General features: G+C 35.8%; 1 protein-coding gene across 4 annotated transcripts in view; it reads right to left on the bottom strand.

The window, feature by feature from the left end:
• The window catches only part of LOC109612096 (protein TANC2-like), a 252,459-nt gene that overhangs the window by 70,376 nt on the left and 162,259 nt on the right, over positions 1–19,824 (bottom strand). For all 4 annotated transcript variants that reach the window (XM_059131231.1, XM_059131232.1, XM_059131233.1 and 1 more), the window contains one exon: positions 6,610–6,792. In XM_059131231.1, the coding sequence (XP_058987214.1) occupies positions 6,610–6,792 (183 nt within the window). The remainder of the gene's footprint in view (positions 1–6,609; positions 6,793–19,824) is intronic.

Raw genomic sequence — 19,824 nt, 5'->3', positions numbered from 1 at the left:
CCTTGTGGGTGATGTACCGGAAGGGGTTCGCAGATATATTCCATCTTCACAACAAATATTGTGTTAGCGAAAATGTTTGTATGTGTGAAATCTAAAGGGAGTTGGATGATTATTTCGTTTTCTTTCAGTTTTGTTTTTCAAAATCTTGAACCCTGTGTGGGAAGGTACCAAAAGAAATGGTCCGATCTCTACCATCTTTACAACAGATCTTGTGTTGAAGGAAATTTTGAAATGTACCCAATCTGAATGAAATCGAATAATATCGCGTCTTATGAGCTTCATGGATATTCAAAATGTTGACCCTTTGTGGGGATGATACCAGAGGTAGTGGAGCGATATATTCCATATTCACAGCAGAGCGTGGGTTAATAAAAATATTCTGATCTGTGTAATTTGAACACAATCGGAAAATTTCATCACATTTTATAAGAGTTATAATTATTCAAAATTTTTACCCTTTGTGGGGGAGGTACTTGTTGGAATGGACCACTGGAGCACTGACCGAATAAGGATAACTTTCGAATATGTGATGAACTTAACATGAAAATAACATTCGATGAAGACGAAAATACAAATTTAATTTGGCAAAATGAACTTCACTTAAAAGCAGCACAGCTAGCTCGAGACTCACTGAATACAGAAGTGCCATCTGATGAGCACTATTTCTGTACTTTCGACATTCAAAAAGCATTGCCTTTCCAAAGCTATCAACATCAGTTGCTTATTACAAGCGGAACATCAACTATATTTAGTCATAAAATGAACAATTTATTTATTTTTTTGACTTGGTTCGCTTTAGCTGTAAAAGCTTCAAATTTTATTCAGAGTAATAACGAACCAAAGCAGGTTTTTTGTTTTTGAATATTTTTTTAGTAATATATTTAAATTATTTTTCTTTTAACTTTATATCATTAGTTAATTTTGAATATAGACTTTTACATTTTCTTTTGGTAGACTAAAATATTGCTTCCAGAAATTAATTGCAGTACATTTACTTTACCTCTAAATATATTGGAATTATGTTTTTATGACTTAGTTCGGTATAGCTGTGAGCCCTTCATATCGCAATAATTTTCAGTTTATGTGTTCACTAACAGCAGTCTCGATTACGATTAAATGTTAATGTTACACAGAACTTCTGCCTGTGTAGCTTGTCTCTCCCACTCATATTTCTGCTTTCCTATTGGTTGATTGGCGATCAAACAAAAGAGCGTAAGAATACGTGTGAGTTGAAATTGCTGAAATCAGCCACTACTGGGCATCTATGATTTACATGGACCTCTGACACTGCTCTGTCATTTGATGCTTAATGGCAGGCAGTTATTTAGTTTCAGAAGACAAACGACAACAACAACCACACCGAAAAAAACCGAAACTGGCATACAACAATTTATCTTGGCAAAGAAGCCAAGTGTTTGTTGAGCTATCCACCTTCCTCCCCTCCACATAACACCTCTGGCCCAGTAACGGCAACAATAACAAATTACCATATACAAAAAGTACGTAAGCAAAAGATTTTTCACTGAAGCTTAGAAGTCAAGCGGTTGCAGCCATCAATAGTTTGCAAAAAAAAAAAAAAAAAAACAACAACAACAACAACTAAAATGCAAATCTAAATAAAAAACACAAAAAAACAGTTCATAAACTTGTTAGATATTCAAATTACACAATAACAAATCTTAATATCAACGATCTGCGAGTTAAAAAAAAAATCAGAGGCCTTCGAATCGACTTTACAACACCAGCAACAACAACAACAACCCACCAACACAGGCAGCTATTGCAACAACAATGCTGCTAGTTTTTTTGCCATGGCCTTTTAACATCCAATCCATCCAACTCAGTTCATATTTAAAACTTAGTCTAAGTTCTTGGGATGAAGGGAAGAGAGGGGAGGAAGGGGGTGGTTGGATGGCTGATCGTCGTTACATCAACAACACTAACAACACCTGAATTCTGACAATAATTTATGACACTCTTGATAATATTTATTACACAAAATAACCATAAAATGCCTCGTTGGGTTTGAGAAAGAAAAAATAAAAAGAATTCCAATTAGAATCCAAGTTCAAATCTAAACAAAAACTGCTATTTGAGATGGAAATTCTCATTGCCGCCCCTCCAAATGAGTTTGTAGAGGATACGTCTCTGGCTATTTTTTTTTTGTATATTTTTTATTGTTAATTTACTTTTGTTTAGTATTGAGTCTAAAAAAACTCTATTTTTTGTTTTCAAAACAATTTATATGCGAATTTACTTAAATGTGGTTTGAAAAAGCCAAATATTGGGGGTAAGAAAAAGTGCGAGGATTATAAAAAAATGTTGACTGTTTTTAATTTATTTTTTTATAAAATAACAAGTAAAAATGCTGTAAGTTCAGCGAGTTTGAACTTTAAATACCCTCCACCATTTGGAAGGAAATTGGAAATTTTCAAAAAATAAACTCCTTAAAAAATTCTGTTAAAATTTTAAAAATACCGATTATAGCCGTTATATTGGGGTCTATACGACGTGGACCTACATAGGCATTATTTGTCAGAGGCCATTACCATATTCAAATTCGAAAATTGAAATAAACGGTGAATAGTGTAGCTAAAATCATCAAAATATCGTATATAGGGAGGTACCGTTATATCGGAGCTGTGCGAAGACCTGGACCAGCATAGACAATTTTCTGTCACAGACTATAGCATCCATTACGAACTTCAAATACGACATCTCAAACAATTTCGGTGGGTATTGTACCTAAACTCGTCAAAATACCGAATATAGGGAGGTACTGGTATATGGGGCCTATACGAAGACCTGGACCTGTATAGACAATTTCCTGGCACAGACTGTAGTTCCCGTTACGAACTCGTAATACGTAATTTGAAACAGTTCCGGTGAATAGTGACACAAAAACCATCAAAATACCGAATATTGGGAGGTACCGTTATATGGGGCCTATACGAAGACGTGGACCTGCACAGACAATTTTCTGGCATAGGCTGTAGTATCCATTACGAACTTCAAATAGCAAATTCGAAACAATTCCGGTGAAGAATGTCGCAAATATCGTCAAAATACCGAATATACGAAGACGTGGACCTACATGGCCCATTTTCTGTCATGGGCTGTAGTATCCATTACGAACTTCAAATACCAATTTTGAAACCATTCCGGTAAATCATGTCGCTAAAATCATCAAAATACCGAATATCAGGGGGGTACCGTAATATGGGGGCTACATGAAAACGTGGACCTACATGACCAATATTATATTTTTTCTAGTAGCCTTTCAAAGTAACGTAGAATTCAAAATTTGGTAAAATTTAATAGAAAACAGATTAAAAAGTATCAGTCGGTTTTGCCGACAGATGTATACCCTCAGTCAATGTTCGACTATTTAAAAATATTTTGTGACTTTTGTTATGATTTTTCAAAATGTTGACCCTCTATGGTAGTAGGTTCCGAGGGAATGGTGCAATGCAACGAAAAACTGCCACCAACTTCAGACTGCTGTCATTTCTAAGCCACTCATCCGACTGCTGTTGAAATTATTCCAGGGACAGCTTATTATATAGTTTACAAGCGCACAAAAGAATTGCGGTGAGAATTTTCCAGAAAAAAAAGTTATTCGTGATGGAATTCAAGCGTGATAATGTGATTTCTTTATATTTGGCTGGAAAACCACAAGTGGCTATCGTTAGAGCACTCCAGCATTTAAATGTGAATAAATCTTTTGTGTATCGTAGCATCGCTCGTTACCGGTACGCTATTAGTAGCGTAGCCCGACGTCAAGGAAGTGGACGGAACAAAACAGCAACATCAGCAGAAATGGTTCGAAAAGTAAAAAAGCGACTTGATCGAAACCAGCGTCTCAGTGGCCCAAAAATGGCTTGTGAGCTGAACATATCACAATATTCCATTCGGAAAATATTGAAAAATGAGCTCGGGTAAAGTCATTGAAATTCCAAAAAGTGCAAGAACTTACACCGCAACCAGAAAAAAATAGACTCAAATGAGCTAAAGAGTTGCTTCACTTGGCCGAAAGTGGTGAACCGCCGAATTTGGTTTCGCCGATGAGAAAACCTTCGTTGTCCAGCAGTTGGTAAACAAACAAAATTATCGTGTTTACTTGCCAAAGAGGTCAGCTGAAGAAGTGCACCTTCGATTGGCCACCAGAACTCAAGCGCCGGCCATGGTGATGGTGTGGGCCGCCATAACAGCCGATGGTCGCTCTCCGCTCGTATTAATCGACCGTGGCATCAGAATAAATGCCGAATATTATCGCGAACATGTTCTGGAGGGTGTATTAAAGCATATCGTGAAAATATTCTGGAGGGTGTATTAAAGCCTTGGGCACGCAAACATTTTGGCCGCAGACCTTGATCATTCCAACAGGACTCAGCACCATCGCACTCAGCACGCTCCACCCAACAATGGTTACAAAATGAGGTTCCTCGCTTCATTTCCAGCGCACAATGGCCACCAAAATCTCCGGATACCAATCCGTTGGTCCGATTTCTACCATCTTTATAACAAATCGTGGTTTGATCGAAATATTGAGATGCAGCAAGTCTGAATGGAATCGAATGTTAATTTTGCGTTTTATTAGCTTCATGGATATTCAAAATTTTGACATCTTTTGGGAGGAGGTACCAGAAGGAGTGGAGCGATATATTCCATATTCACAGCAAATCTTGTGTTAGTAGAAGTAAAGGGATGCATGAAATATGAAGAGAACCGGATGCTTATTTCGGACTTTATAATCGTTTTGGTTATTTAAGACTTTGACCCTTTGTGGGGGAGGTACCATAAGGAATGGTCCGATCTCCACCATCTTTATAACAGATCTAGTGTTTATGGAAATATTGAGATGTACCAAGTCTGAATGGAATCGGATGTTAATTTTTTTATGAGCTTCGTGGATATTCAACATTTTCACCATTTGTGGGGGAGGAACCAGAAGGAGTGGACCGATATATTCCATCGTCACACCAGACCTTGGGTTAATACAAGTATTGTTATGTGTGTAATTTGAAGACAATCGGGTTATTACATCACATTTTATAAGAGTTATAATTATTCAAAATGTTGACCCTTTGTGGGGGAGGTACTTTTGATGGAGTTGACCGATAATGTCAATTTTCACACCTGACCTAGCACTGATGTAAATATTAGGACTTGCAAAGTTGGAGCAACATTGGATTATCCTTTCTCTTTCTGTGTAGTAAATTATTTTCTTTGAAAATGTTGACATTTTGTGTGGGAGGTACCAGAAGGAGTGGACCGATATTGCCCATCTCCGAACTCGATCTAAGTTTGACAATAATATTACGATGTTCCAAGTCTGAATCAAATTGGATACTCCTTTCGAGAGTTATCGTGCGTAAGAGCCGGTCAGACAGACAGACGGACGGCCGGACATCGCTAGATCGACTCCAAATGTCCTGAAACGGATTTGGTCCAAAGAAACCTAGGGTCTAAAACCGTTATTTCGATGAGGCACTTTTTGGCCGTATCAAATGGTAGATACCCACTCTAGCCACATAGCTGAGGCTATAACATTTTTTTGAGAATCTCCAAAAATCGAAAAAATATTTTGTTTTTAATATTGGATGAGGATCTCCAATCCATTCATGCAATTATAAAAAAATTGAATTTTTACTCACAGTGCTATCTATTAGGGACCAAAAATATTAAGATTTTTCTAAATATTAGTCTCCAAAATCGCCGGTTTTTAACAAAAAAATTTGTTTGAGGATCTCCAAAAATCGAAAATATATATTTTTTTAATATTGGATGAGGATCTACAATCCAATTACGATATTATAAAAAAATTTGGATTTTTACTCGCAGTGTTATCTATTAGGATTTATTATTAGGATTGTTCTAAATATTGGTCTCCAAAATATCCGGATTTAAAAAAAAATTCTTTTGAGGGTCTCCAAAAATCGGAAATATTTTTTTTAATGTAAGATAGGAATCTCTAAGAACTATGGTTTATTAAAATATTGTTTGAAGGTTCCTATGTAAATGTTATATGTCCGACCCCTAATACCTCCACAATGACATCTAATACTGCATCTAAGTGGCTGCGCGGTGTAAAACAAGTGTTACCAATGTGACCTTTAATGGTTTATTTACGATATTTAACATAATTGCATTCAAAACAATAACAGTTGCACGAATCACAAAAAATGGGTGTGATAGATAGATGAAAAAAAAAATATCCTCCCCCTCCCCAACCAACCAAATCACATTTGTAAAGTTGGCGATAAAAAAAGATCGAAAAACCAACTGATTGCGGTTGCAAATAGATTTTTGAAATTAAAAAGGCAAGTTATATTGTAAAGTGTTATAATAACACAATGTTGGTTTTTTTACATTATAATTATAGATTAGAGGTGGTTGGTTGCTTGTTGAGACCATAGGGTGACCGGAGATATTTCATTTTTAATTAATCACAAATTCGAATTTCAAAGAAAAAAAATTCAAAATATTTTTTTATATGAAAAAAAAAATTATCTTTCAAAATACTTATTGAAAGAGGTGTGAAGTCGGACAACACCTTTCTAAATAAATGAATATTTTGAAAATAGAAAATGTGCTTTGCATTCTTACCTTTGAGCGAGGTATTCATGCACATTGGACACTGGTCGTTGCGGAACATACAGGAATAGCAACGTTCATGACCGCAGGTATCGATCAGTTTTCGCCGTTTGCCTTTGTCGAACGATATGCGACAGCTGGGACATACCGAGGAGCTGGTATCGTGTTCCAATAAACGGCGTATCGATTGTAAATCTGGAAAGAGAAAAAATAAATAATTAAAAAATTATAAATTGGAAAAAATATGTTTTTTTAATTAATGCAATTTGATTATCATTTCCATTATTCTTATGCAAATTGCGCAAATTGCTCTATAAATATAATTTTCTCTCATGATATAAATTTTATCTTCATGACCGACTTTTTTCTAGCATGCAATATTTTCATCAATATTTAAAGTAATTTATTTATATTCATAACCTCAGCCATATGCCAAGAGAGGGTATACATCATTTTATACGGACAAAACATGTCTCACCGAAATAAGAATTTTAGACCCTTGGTCTCTTTGGACCAAATCCATTTCACGACATTTGGAGTCGATCTAGCGATATCCGTCCGTCTCTCTGTCTGCCTCCCTGGCTGGTGTGCACGATAACTCTCGAAGGGACTATCCAATTTGATTCAAACTTGGTACATCTTAATATTATTGTCAAACTTAGATCGAGTTCGGAGATGGGCAATATCGATCCACTCCTTCTGGTACCTCCCGAAGTTTAAAAAAAATAAATATATCGTACTGCACATAAAGAGAAAGAATAATCAGATTTTGCTCCAACTTTGCAAATCCGAATATTTCCATCAGTGTCTGGTCAGATGCAAAAAATGGACAATATCGGTCAATTCCATCATGTACCTCTTCCACAAAGGGTCACCATTTTAAATAATTATAAGTCTTATAAAATGTGATGTTAGAGAGCGATTGTCTTCAAATTACACACATCACAATATTTTTGTTAACCCAAGGTCTGGTGTGAAGATGAAATATATCGGTCCACTCCGTCAAGTACCACAAGGGGTCAAAATTTTGAATAACCACGGAGCTCATAAAAGGCAAAATAAACATCCGATTTCATTCAGCCTTGGTTCATCTCAATATTTCCATTAATACAATATCTGTTATGAAGATGGTAGAGATTGGACCATTCCTTCTGGTACCTCCCCCACAAAGGGTCAAAGTTTCGAATAACCAAAACGGTTATAAATTCCGAAATAAGCATCCCGTTCTCATCATATTTCACACATCCCATTATTTCTACTAAACAGACGATTTGTTGTGAAGATGGGATCTATCGGTCCACTCCTTCTGGTACCTCCTCCACAAAGGGTCAATGTTTTGAATAACCAGAACGATCATAAAATCAGAAATAACCATCCTATGCTCTATTTTTTTCACACATCCCAATATTAGTACAAACACAAGATCTGCTGTGAAGATGGAATATATCGGTCAATTCTATCTGGTACCTCCCCCACAAAGTGTCAGAATTTTGAATAATCATGAAGCTCTTAAAACGCCAAATTAATATCCGATTCCATTCAGACTTGGCACATCTCAATATCTCTTTCAACACAAGATCTTTTATAAAGAGATTAGAAATCGAACCATTCCTACTGGCACCTCCCCCTATATGGGGTTTAAAATTTTGAAAAACAAAACTCCCAAAGAAACCGAAATGAGCATCCAACTCTCTTCAAATTTCACACAGCCAAACATTTTTGCTAATACAAGTTCTGAAGATGAAGGGGTTCTCTGGTACCTCATCCACAAAGGGCCACAATTTTCAAAATTTATTTCTGCCAAAACTTGCGAAACAAGTCAGTGATTCTTTACAACTTCGTATTTTTAAATAATTCTCGCAACCAGAAACCTGAGATGAATATGATTTCTTCGAATTGATCACCTTTGACACGAATTATGGCCTTCAAACGGACACTTTGGTACTTTTTAGTGCCAACCTTGCTTTTCAAAATACTCTAGACACATTAGTCCAACGGATTGGTATCCGGAGACTTTTGGTGGCCATTGTGCACTGGAAATGAAGTCAGGAACCTCATTTTGTAACCATTCTTGAGTGGCGCTTGCGCATGAGTGCGATGGTGCTGAAGTCCTGTTGGAATGTCCAAGGTCTGCGGGCAAAATGTTTGCGTGCCCAAGGCTTTAATACACCCTCTAGAATATTTTCGCTATAATAATCGGCATTTATTCTGATGATTTTAACAGCTGTAGGACGCGTGGCTTAGAAATGAAAGCAAGTCTGAAGTTGATTGCAGTTTTTTCATCTCACCCTGTATAGTGAAGGAATCCAAACCTGACACTTCGCAATATTTATATCATATTTATTTAGGTCCGATACGAAATGGTCAATATTGGCCCATTTCTTTGGAACCTACGCCATAGAGGATCAAAAATTTAACTAATCATAACAGAAGTCAAAATATATTTAAATAATTGAACTTTGGCTGAGCTCTGTCGAAAAAATTTACAGATACTTTTTAACTTGTTTCACTTTTCAGTACAAAATTTATGTAGGTTTGCATAGGTTTGGTTACCTTTAGCAATTGAAACACTTTTATTGTTTATTTTAGTTTATGTATATTTTTTAGATATTATTTAGGTCCATTAAATAAATAAAATGGCGTTTAAAATATTTACATTTCACAGTTCATTAGATAATAACACTTCTAAAAACGTTAAGCTCTCAAAACACACAAGACTTCTAAACTTCTTCTCTGTTGACAAACGATTTTGTCTTCTCTCCATCTATAGGCGCTCATTTGGTTTTTTCTCTCTCTCATCTCATCACTCTCATTTTGGCTGTGTTGCCTGTCTAAGCTCCTCTACATTGTTTTTGACTGCGTTCAATTAATGTCCAGCTTTGATGTGTTTATTACTTATTTGCTAAATTAGTGGAAGGCGTAATGTAATTACAATGTTCCTACGTAACCCATTCATAGGTTTATATGTCTCACTTCGTTTCCCCCAAATAACATTTTTCTCCCATGCAATATTTTTAGTTTATTTTAATTCATTTTATTTTTGCCCATCTTCATGACTGTTTTGCTTGACGCCTTCGAAAAATAAAAATAATTTTTTTAAATTTATTCATTGACATACTCACGTTTTATGTGTGAGCTGTTGTTGTTGTTGTGTTGTAGTTGTATTTTATTGTCTACTGTTCGCGCATATATAATTTGAAAATTAGCATTCAATTGTGTTTTTGTTTTTTGTCTGTTTTGAAAACTTAATAAGGCGGATGGACAGATGGATGGTTGGTTGGTCGGCTCTAAATAACGTATTTATTTTATGTGTGAAAATCCCAGTTTTGTGTGTTTTTTTTTATTTTTGGCAAGCTTTTTTACCACATCTATATTATGCCGCCTTTTTTTGGAATCTATTAATCTTTGCCGAACGTGAATTATGAGCTATATCATGAAATGGACATGCGTGTATGGTCATTTTTATGGCCCTTGTTGGCATGGATTTTTAATGGCATTCTGGGAAATGTAAAAAGAGAACTCTCTCTGTATCTTAAATGGGTAATTAATGTAAGCCAAACACATTTTTTACAAGGAAAAAAGTTATGAATTCGATTCTAAATAAAGAATGTAAATTTCTTTAGAATTGAAGATGTCGGATTAGGAAATTGGGGTAAGTAGTTAGAAAATTCTATATACAACTTTTGGTGAAATTATTTTAAGATCTTGGTCAATCGAGTTCAGAAGAAATAAAATGTATTGTAGAAGAAAAAGGTTTCAATAATGCCGAAGAAATAATTAGCAGCACTGAAGACAATGAAATTACAATCAAGAAGCGGAAGAAATGACGAATTGCAAGAACTTCAAGAACAGCCAAGAATAGGACGCGATTGACCCATTTCATGAATTGAAAATTCGAAATTTATTTGATTTTCATTTGAAACTGGAAATCATTCCCTACAGGGAACAGTAATCATGTCCTAATTGATTCTTAACTCAAACTTGTGGTGGGAAAATAAGCAGCAGTTCGCTCCCAGAAAGATCTCTGGCCAGATTGTCTGGGATGTGTAACACTCTGATTCCAAGTGTCATTTGTTATCAGACTTTTCGAAGAAGGCCTTTCAGAGCTGACTGTTTTATGTAATAAATTGCGGATTAAATCCCAAGTCTTCTTCATAAAATTTACCGGAATCGCATTTTACATTCGTATCCTTACAAAAATCATTTGATAACTTGAAAAGTAACATTAGTTCTTAAATCTACTTAGCATAATTTTCTTATTTTTCTAAGTTTATCTAACCTACCAGATTCTTTGGAAGCTATAATTCAAGAGAGAAACGGACCTTAGCCTAGAAACTAAACAACTATTTACAATATTTACATGGATGCTACATCGGATATTGCGATCTAATGCAAGCGTCCCAAACATTCGATGATGGGAGAGAAGTTGTTACTCTCTTCGTTGATCGTGCAACGCAGATCTAATTCGAGCACAAGACTTCCTCTCATCAAGTTATTATCATAGAATGCAGCTCTGTCTAGGAAACTAAGAGTGCTAGCCATTTACAAGGTATCTATAAGTTGGCTGAAGTTGATGATTCATACTAGCTAGCCATTAGAAAAATTATCTATACCGCAGAAGTCGATGGATTCATACATTATCTTGATATGCGTCATGTTCCATATTTTCCTCGAGTTGAGCTTAAACTCAAACGGGATCTATGAATCTTCCACTTGGAAATCCGAAGCCTTTCATTTTGATGCAGAGGAATCCCAGCCAAATTTGAAAAATTATACGCAATAAATGGTCTCTTAATCAACTTGTAGATCGGAAATCTAACCCTTTTCGTTATTCGTAAGTAAACTACTTGGATTCATGAATGCGTACATCTTCTCTTCGAATGGGCTTAAGACCCAAACAGAATCTTTGCATTCGTTTCTCTCAAAGGCGAGAACTTTACATTTGATGGGGTGAAATCTCAAATAAATCGGAAAAGCATATGCAATTGGTGGCCTAATAATCTGTTTAAGATAAGCAACCTAATCTTTTAGTTCGTCATAAGTAACATAATTGGTGGCGTATAATTGATCTATATTAGCCTTGGTACATCTGTTACATTCATGAGACTTTCTCTCACTAATTTACGATCTTAGGAGGCAGCTATGTCTAGGAAACTAAGAGCGTTAGCCATTAGAAAGTTATTTATATGGATGAAGTCGTAGGATTCATACATCTTCTTCTCGAGTGGGCTTAATATCTAAACAGGATCTTAGTATTCGTTTCTCTCAAATGCGAGGCCTTTACATTTGATGGGGTGAAATCTCAAATCAAATAGGAAAAGCATACGCAATTAGTGGCCCAAGGATCTTTTCGTTAATCGTTAGTAAACTAATCGGTGGCCTAGTTTCGTAGAAGAGGCTTTCTTTAACTAACCCATTATCTAAGGATAAAGCTATGTCTAGGAAACTAAGAGCGCTAGCAATTAGAAAGTTATTTATGCGGATGAAGTCGTCTTTAGATCCAAACAGGATCTCAAAATTTGCTTCTCTCAAGCGCGAGTCCTTACCATCTCAACCACAAACCAGATAGTAAAAGCATACGGAATTAGTGATCCAATAATCTGTTTGCAGATAAGAAATCTAAACCTGTTTGTTAATCACAAGTAAACTAATCGGTGGCCTGTAATTGGCCTGAGTTGGCTTTTAGATATCAGTTTGGTACAAGCGACTCTCTTTCACCAACCGATTACTTGAGGATTAAGCTATGTCTAGGAAACTAAGAGCGCTAGCCATTAGAACGTTATTTATACGGAAGAAGCCGTTGGAGGTATACGTCTTCTCCTCGAGTGGGCTTTAGATCAAAACAGGATCTTAGTATTCGTTTCTCTCAACTGCGAGAACCTTCGATTTGATGGTGTGAAATCTCAAACCAAATAGGAAAATCATATGTAATCAATGCAGATAAGAAATCTAATGATTTTCCTTAATCGTAAATAAACTACTCGGTGGCCTATAATTGGCCTGGGTTTACCTTTGCACAAATATTTTGTTCACGAAGCTTTTTCTTACTTACCTACTACCTAAGGATGCAGTTATGTCTATGAAACTAAGAGCGCTGGCCATCAGAAAGTTTTCTATGCGGCAGAAGTCAAGGGATTCACACGCTTTGATGTTGGCAGGTTGGTACCGTGTTCCATCTTCTGCTCGACGTGGCCTTACACACAAACAAGATCTAATAATCTCTTTCCAAAAAAATAATAAAAATATCCCTTTGGTTCATGTAAGTAAGTTGCCTTCTCGGTGTTCTACGAAAAATCTCCCCATTTATCTTTTGCCCATATGTTTCATTGATAAGGCTTTCTCTCACTAATCTACTATCTAAGGATATAGCTAAGTCTAGGAAACTTAGGGTGCTGGATTCATACACTATTTTGTTGACTGTTATGTGGCATATTATCCTCGAGTTGCCCTTAGACCCAAATAGGATTCAAGAATCTGTCTCAAATGCGAAGCCTTTACAATTTTTTGTAAGAAATGATATGTTTGTAAATAAAAAATCTAACTCAAAGAGCCAGCTCTTCCTTTGCGCATATAGTACAACAATAGGCCCAGTTTACGGCTTTGACTTTTCTTAAAAAATGTCTAACAAATTCAAAGTTGCTATGCAAGATAAAGCCCGTCAATTTTCGAGTTCTTTTCCCTCCAGTCTCAAAAATTGAAGTTGAAGTATTTTGAATGCAATCACTTTACGTTTATCTACGCTTAAACGCATAAAGTTCGGAAGTATTCAGAGAGTTGTTCGAAATATACATTTAAAAGTGAGATTTTCTTTTTTTAGAGATTTTTCTTTCTTAGATTTCTTTTGAGAAACTTGAGTGATCAATAAAAGAGAGTAAGAGTAATTGGGATGGGTAATAAAACTTTCCGTTGATAAACGATGACACTTTTGAGCAAAGAAGAGTACTCTGAGTTATAAATTGTCAAAAACAAAAGAGTGGGTATGTATTTCTCTCTCACAAAAGGGCTTGTGTGTATCTCTCTTTGGTTGATAAGCAAATATTTGTCCTGTTTTCTACCTAGTTACCCCTGGCAAAAAAATGTCAATTGACATATTTACTAAACTCCGCTATGCCAAATTCGCCGAGCAAAAAAAATACATTTTGGTTTTTTCTCTCATTTTTTTCTAGTTTCCCTCGACAGAAAAAAAATTGAGACTAATCGATCTATAGTCTTTCGATAATGCATGGTTTGGTTTTCCTGTCTTGTAAATGTCGGTCAAAGTTTTCACTTTTTATAGACGAGCGAACAAGCTATGACAAATGTCAATGATGTAAGCCAATATTCAACATTTCTCTCTTCTCTTCCTCCTACTCCGTCTCACAATCCTTTATTTTGTATGTCAAACTCCAACTTAATATTGAAATGTGACATGGGCAAATTTCAAATCAACAAAAATTTGCATTTCAATGAAATCACTAAATAAATACAAGAACCGGCGTAGCAACTTCCTCTACGCACAAACGTTTGTACATAAATACCAAAAAAAGCGAAACTTAGGTTTTCTATGAAATTTGAACATATGTATGTAACAGATCCGCCGAAAATTTGCACATATGTAGAAAACAATTTTTTGTTTTCTGACCATCGTGGGATGGAGGGCGGAAGGAAGTCTCTCGTAAGTACAAGTTTTGTTAAGTATGTTGGCGGATTTGTATGTCTGTCTCGCCAAAAAACAAAAATCGTGCTATGCTGGCAACGTCCGGTGACATTTGCTGAGCAGCAAAAAAAAAAAAAAAATCCGCCAATCTCATTAAAAATGCATTCATTCATGACCAAATAAACGAAAATTCATTCATGGTCTGGTATTTTTTGAATCTGAATCTCTACACATTCGTCATGATTTACAACTTAATTTTTATACCCTCCACCATACTATGGAGGGTATATTAATTTTGTCATTCCGTTTGTAACTCCTCGAAATATTCATGTCAGACCCAACAAAGTATATATATTCTTGATCAGCGTAAAATTCTAAGACGATTTAGCCATGTCCGTCTGTCTGTCTGTGTGTCTGTCTGTCTGTCTGTCTGTCCGTCTGTCTGTCTGTCTGTCTGTCTGTTGTAATCACGCTATCTTTCGAACAAATTGAGATAGAAGGCTAAAATTTTGCACACATGTATTTTTTCCCAGTAGGCAGGTTAAGTTCGTAAATGGGTCATGTAGGTCCAAGTTATCATATAGCCCCCATATAACGGTACCTCCCGATATTCGGTATTTTGATGATTTTAGCGACATTATTCACCGGAATTATTTCAAAATTGGCATTTGAAGTTTGTAATGGATGCTACAGCCTAAGACAGAAAATTATCTGTGCAGGTCCACGTCTTCGTATAGCCCCCATATAACGGTACCCCCCGATATTTGGTTTTTTGATGATTTTAGCGACATTGTTTACCGGAATCGTTTCAAATTTGGTATTTGAAGTTCGTAATGGATACTTCATCCAAAGTCAAAGAATGAGCCATGTAGGTCCACGTCTTCATATAGCCCCCATATAACGGTACCCCCCGATATTCGATATTTTAATGATTTTAGCGACGTTATTTACAGGGATTGTTTCAAATTTCGTATGTGAAGTTCGTAATGGATACTTCAGCCCATGCCAGAAAATTGTCTGTGCAGGTCCACGTCTTCGTATATCCCCCATATAACGGTACCCCCCATATTCGGTATTTTGACGATTTTAGCTACATTATAAACAGATTTTTCTTCAAGTTTCGCATTTAAATATTGTAATAATTTATGACAAAATTTGCCTATGCAGGCCCACGTCGTATAAGCATTCGGTATTTTTAAGATTTAACAGAATTTTTAACGGGTTTTATTTTTTGGAAATTGCCAAATTTGTACCAAATGGTGGAGGGTATTAAAAGTTCGGCCCGGCCGAACTTACAGCTTTTTTACTTGTTGTTATTATATTTCGTTTTTTTTTTAGGTCTTACCCTAAGAACGGGAAAAAAAGGTGAAGTTTACAGAATAAAATAAATGCACCCACTTATCGTATCGTTTCGTATTTTTTCTTTGAGTGTAAGACACAATTCAAATCCATTCGTGGACTTGCCTGTGGGTTGGTAAACACAAATACAACGCCTCATAAACAACAATAAAAGCTTGTTGAGTGCATGACGACCGGCTGACTGACTAACTGAGTACAAACAAACAACTGAAATCACCGCCATTATTGTGGCAGACATAAAGGAACCACCACCACCAGTAGGTAGGTTTTTATGAAAATAGTCCGTCCCGATTCTGGCCCAGAAAACGTTTTTTGATTTTTATTGTTTTCCTCAATCATTCGGAAATATCACTTTTGCTTTGTGATACGTTGTTTCTTTGAAAAAGTTTAATAATTTTTTAAGGTAGGCTAGGGCCAGAGTTGAGAGAAACTGAGAATAAATATAGTTAATCGCTTAGAAGAAAGGAATGCATCCAATGTCATGTTGACGGTTTTCCGTCACTACATTACTTTAGCTACGACAAGGTCTAATTACAAAACGGCAATTGGGAATAGCAATACAACTCTGTCTCTTTGTATTTAGCGCGGAGTGAAGTTGGCTGCAGTTCCAGGAAACTCAAAAGCCACTATGGACAAAATCTTCTTTTCCGAGGCTTTCTTCAGGCTCTTTTTTATGCAGTCTCAAAACAAAAAAAAGAAACCCATCGATTATATATTAATCCCATTTTAAATGAAGTACTGAAATCAGGTCAGAAGGCGAATACACAATTAAGAGTGTAACTGAAGTCAGATACGAAAGTTAAGGAGTAAGCACATAAGCAGCTTGAATTCTTCGCATGGCATATTTTATGACATATCATAAAGGGTTTCCAGAGCCGCACTCGAAGTCTGTCGTCGTTTCCCTCTATAAATTGGTATTAATATGCCTAGCCATGATGCCAGGCTGCTTATGTACCCTAACCTTTATTCTTCTTCTCACAAATAATTTTTTTTAAATTTCCCCTACTCTAAGGAACCTTACCATAGCAACAAACTGTGGCGATTAAAATTAGGATTCCATTGTCACTTTTATTTTTCAATACATTTAAAGAGGCTTCAAATAACATGCAGCTTTGTTATACAAAATCATTCACTGAAAATGTTAGGGACGAATTTTAAGTTTGAAACTTTCTTGTTTAATCTCAGAGTGTGAATTAATCTCCGACTTATTTAGCATGGAAGGAGAACACTAGAAGAATGCTTGGTATGCACTTCCTTTACCCGAAAATTAAGTTAGCCCAACACATGTCTTCGAATTTTGTCAATACTAGGCCGCAATAATTCCATCAACTTGTACCGCGTCACATTGATGGCACAGCGTCATTACTTTACCTACAGCACGTCATTGACTAACTGCAGAGCCGTGCGTAGTGTGGAGTGAAGTTGGCTGCAGTTTCAGGAAACTGAGATAACTTCAGTCTCTTTCCCCCCGTTTTTTAAGTTGTGTAATAGGTGCAAGACATTGATAACATCTCACCTTGATTTTACCTACATCACGCTATTGACTATTTGCACAAGAGCAGTGATGAAGTCGTCTGCGGAGCCGTGGAAAATAGAGAGTGAAGTTGACTGCAATTTCAGGAAATTGAGAAAACTTCAGCCTTTTTCTTTTCAGTTTTTGAATTGGAGAAGAAAACTAATTATGCCATGTCAAGTTAGTTGCAATTCCATGAAATTGAGAAAATTTCAGCCTCTTTCTTTTCTGTTTTTGAGTTAAAGAAGATTGTTTTAGCTAAGCTAACTTCAGACTATATTTTTTTCTTTTTCTGTTCCTAAATTGTCTGAAAATTGTTTGATGCTTCCACGTTTCTATTTCACATAGCGTACGTCATTGACTAATTGCCCAAATGTAATGATGAACAACGTTGTAGAGCTGTGTTGAGTAATGAACGAAGTTGGTTGCAGTTTCAGACAACTAAACTGGGAGCACATGTAAATTATCCTCTATTTAACTCAAACTCAGAAGAATTTTTTTTCTTGAGTTGCGTAGAACGCGACGTTGGCTGCAGTTTCATAAAAAAGTGAAGCCCTAGGTTTATTAAGTTAAGAGTGAATTTTGGATGCAGTTTCAGAGAAAGGTAAACAATAATTGCATGGAGAGATCTTAGCAAGTCAAACGTCAGCCTCTAATTCTTGAATTGTCCAAATTGGAAAATAGATAATGCTATGTTATGTCGGCGTTGCCACGTCACTATTTTACACTACGTAGATCATTAATTGTACAACAGTAGTAATGAACAACCCTGTAGAGGTGTGTTTAGTAACGAACGAAGTTGGTTGCAGTTTCAAAAAACCGAGTCGTAACCTCATGCAATTGAATCTCTACTCAACTAAACTTGAGAAGTGTTCTTTTTCCGTGAGTTAGGTGAAATTAGTAGAGTATGTGGCGAAGTTGGCAGTAATTTCATGGAAAACCCATGTCCTAAGAGGTGGTGGATTAAGTAAGGAGTGGATTTTTGAATGCACTTTCAAAAAAAAAAAAACTGCAACAGTGTTCTTTCAGTAAGGAATGAAGCTGGCTGCAGTTTCAAAAAACTGAAAATGGAAAAAAATTTAGCGGAGCCAACTTCACACTCTTTCTTTCCATTTTCCGGGTTTTGAGTTGCGCAGAAATGGCCACGTAACTGTATTTACGTTACTTACGTTTTTGACTATTTATACAAATACAATGCTGAATGTCAATACAACCCTCGTGAGTAGGTATGCAACGAAGTTGGTTGCAGTTTCAGGAAATTGAAAGACAATTACATATTAATGTCATCTCCGTTTTCTTTCATATTCTTGAGTAGTGTGTTTGAAAAATCAATTAAAGAGCAAAATTTTAAGAATAATTTCCTGCAGTAAAATCGATATATTTTTAAGTGAAAAGGCGTTTCAAAGAATAGAAAAAAATAAATAATTATCACAACAGATTATTGAAGGCCGTAGTCAAATAAATAAAATTTACGATAATGACTTTTCGTACCAAAGACGACTGAAATCTATTTCGATTTTCAAATTTTGATGCTTAGTTTTGCCATAAGATGATGAAATAGTTGAGCATTAGAAATAGAAAAACATCCAAACTAAAATAGTTAATCGTAGAATATAATTTTGCTTTTGTGGAGAGAAAAGTCCACGAAAAACCTACGTTCTCAAAATCCGCAGTCAATTAAAAAAGTCTAGTTCGACTTTTATATTAAAGTTGATTAATCGGAAAAAGTTGAATTAACAGTCGGCCTATATATCCCTCCTTCGGCTTACGTATTTCTTAACAATTTGTTGCCGGATTACACCGTTAGTATGGAGTGAAGTTGGCTGCAGTTTCAAAAACCCCAAACAGTAAATTGCATTCAAATTCTTTGAATATTGAAAATTAACATTTTTTTTCTTCAAAATGTCTTTCAAATTCATAAATCGCGTAGTTGCAATTGAGGTGATCACGTTTACCGTACTTCCCACAAAAACTGGTGGGAGTTTATTGGCCTCGCATCACATTACGTATTCCTAAACCAATTGTTGCCAGATTACACGGTTGGTATGGAGTGAAGTTGGTTGCAGTTCCAAAAACCCCAAACAGTAAATTGAATTCAAATTTTTTGAATGTTGAAAATTAACAGGTTTTTTTTCTTCAAAATATATTTTAAATTTATGAATCTCCTAGTTGCAACAGAGTTTAGCACGTTTAGCAAGCTTCCATTCACATTTGACAAAATGAAAAGTCAACCAAAAATCAACGGTCTCAAAATCCGAAGTTAATTACACATATAAGCTAAATATAATGCTTCGTCGTATTAACTATATATTGAAATATATACATGCCTTTTCAAATCCAAGAGCCGATTAATCGATCAATTGAAAGTCGGCCTACATACCCCTACATATCCCTAGTTCATATACGGAAACACATTTTGAACAACACTACAGTGTCGCCTAAGCAATGTTTGACAGTCCACATGTTTACCATAAAGCGAAGTTGGCTGCAGTTCCAAAAACCCCAAACAGTATGAATTCAAATTCCTTGAGTGTTGAAATGTGAAGTTGGCTGCAGTTCCCCAAAACCCCAAACATTAAATTGCATTCAAATTCTTTGAGTGTTGAAATTAAACAATTTTTTTTTTTCAAAATATATTTCAAATTTATTAATCGCCCAAATGCAATTGAGGTGATCACGTTTAGCCAGCTTCCCACTCACAATCTGGTGGGAGTTTATT

This window comes from Musca domestica, unplaced genomic scaffold (assembly GCF_030504385.1).
Source record: "Musca domestica strain aabys unplaced genomic scaffold, Musca_domestica.polishedcontigs.V.1.1 83, whole genome shotgun sequence".
NCBI classification, from domain to species: Eukaryota; Metazoa; Arthropoda; class Insecta; order Diptera; family Muscidae; genus Musca; species Musca domestica.
The sequence above is the reverse complement of the archived record's forward strand: the minus strand, read 5'-3'. Positions and strand labels throughout refer to the sequence as shown.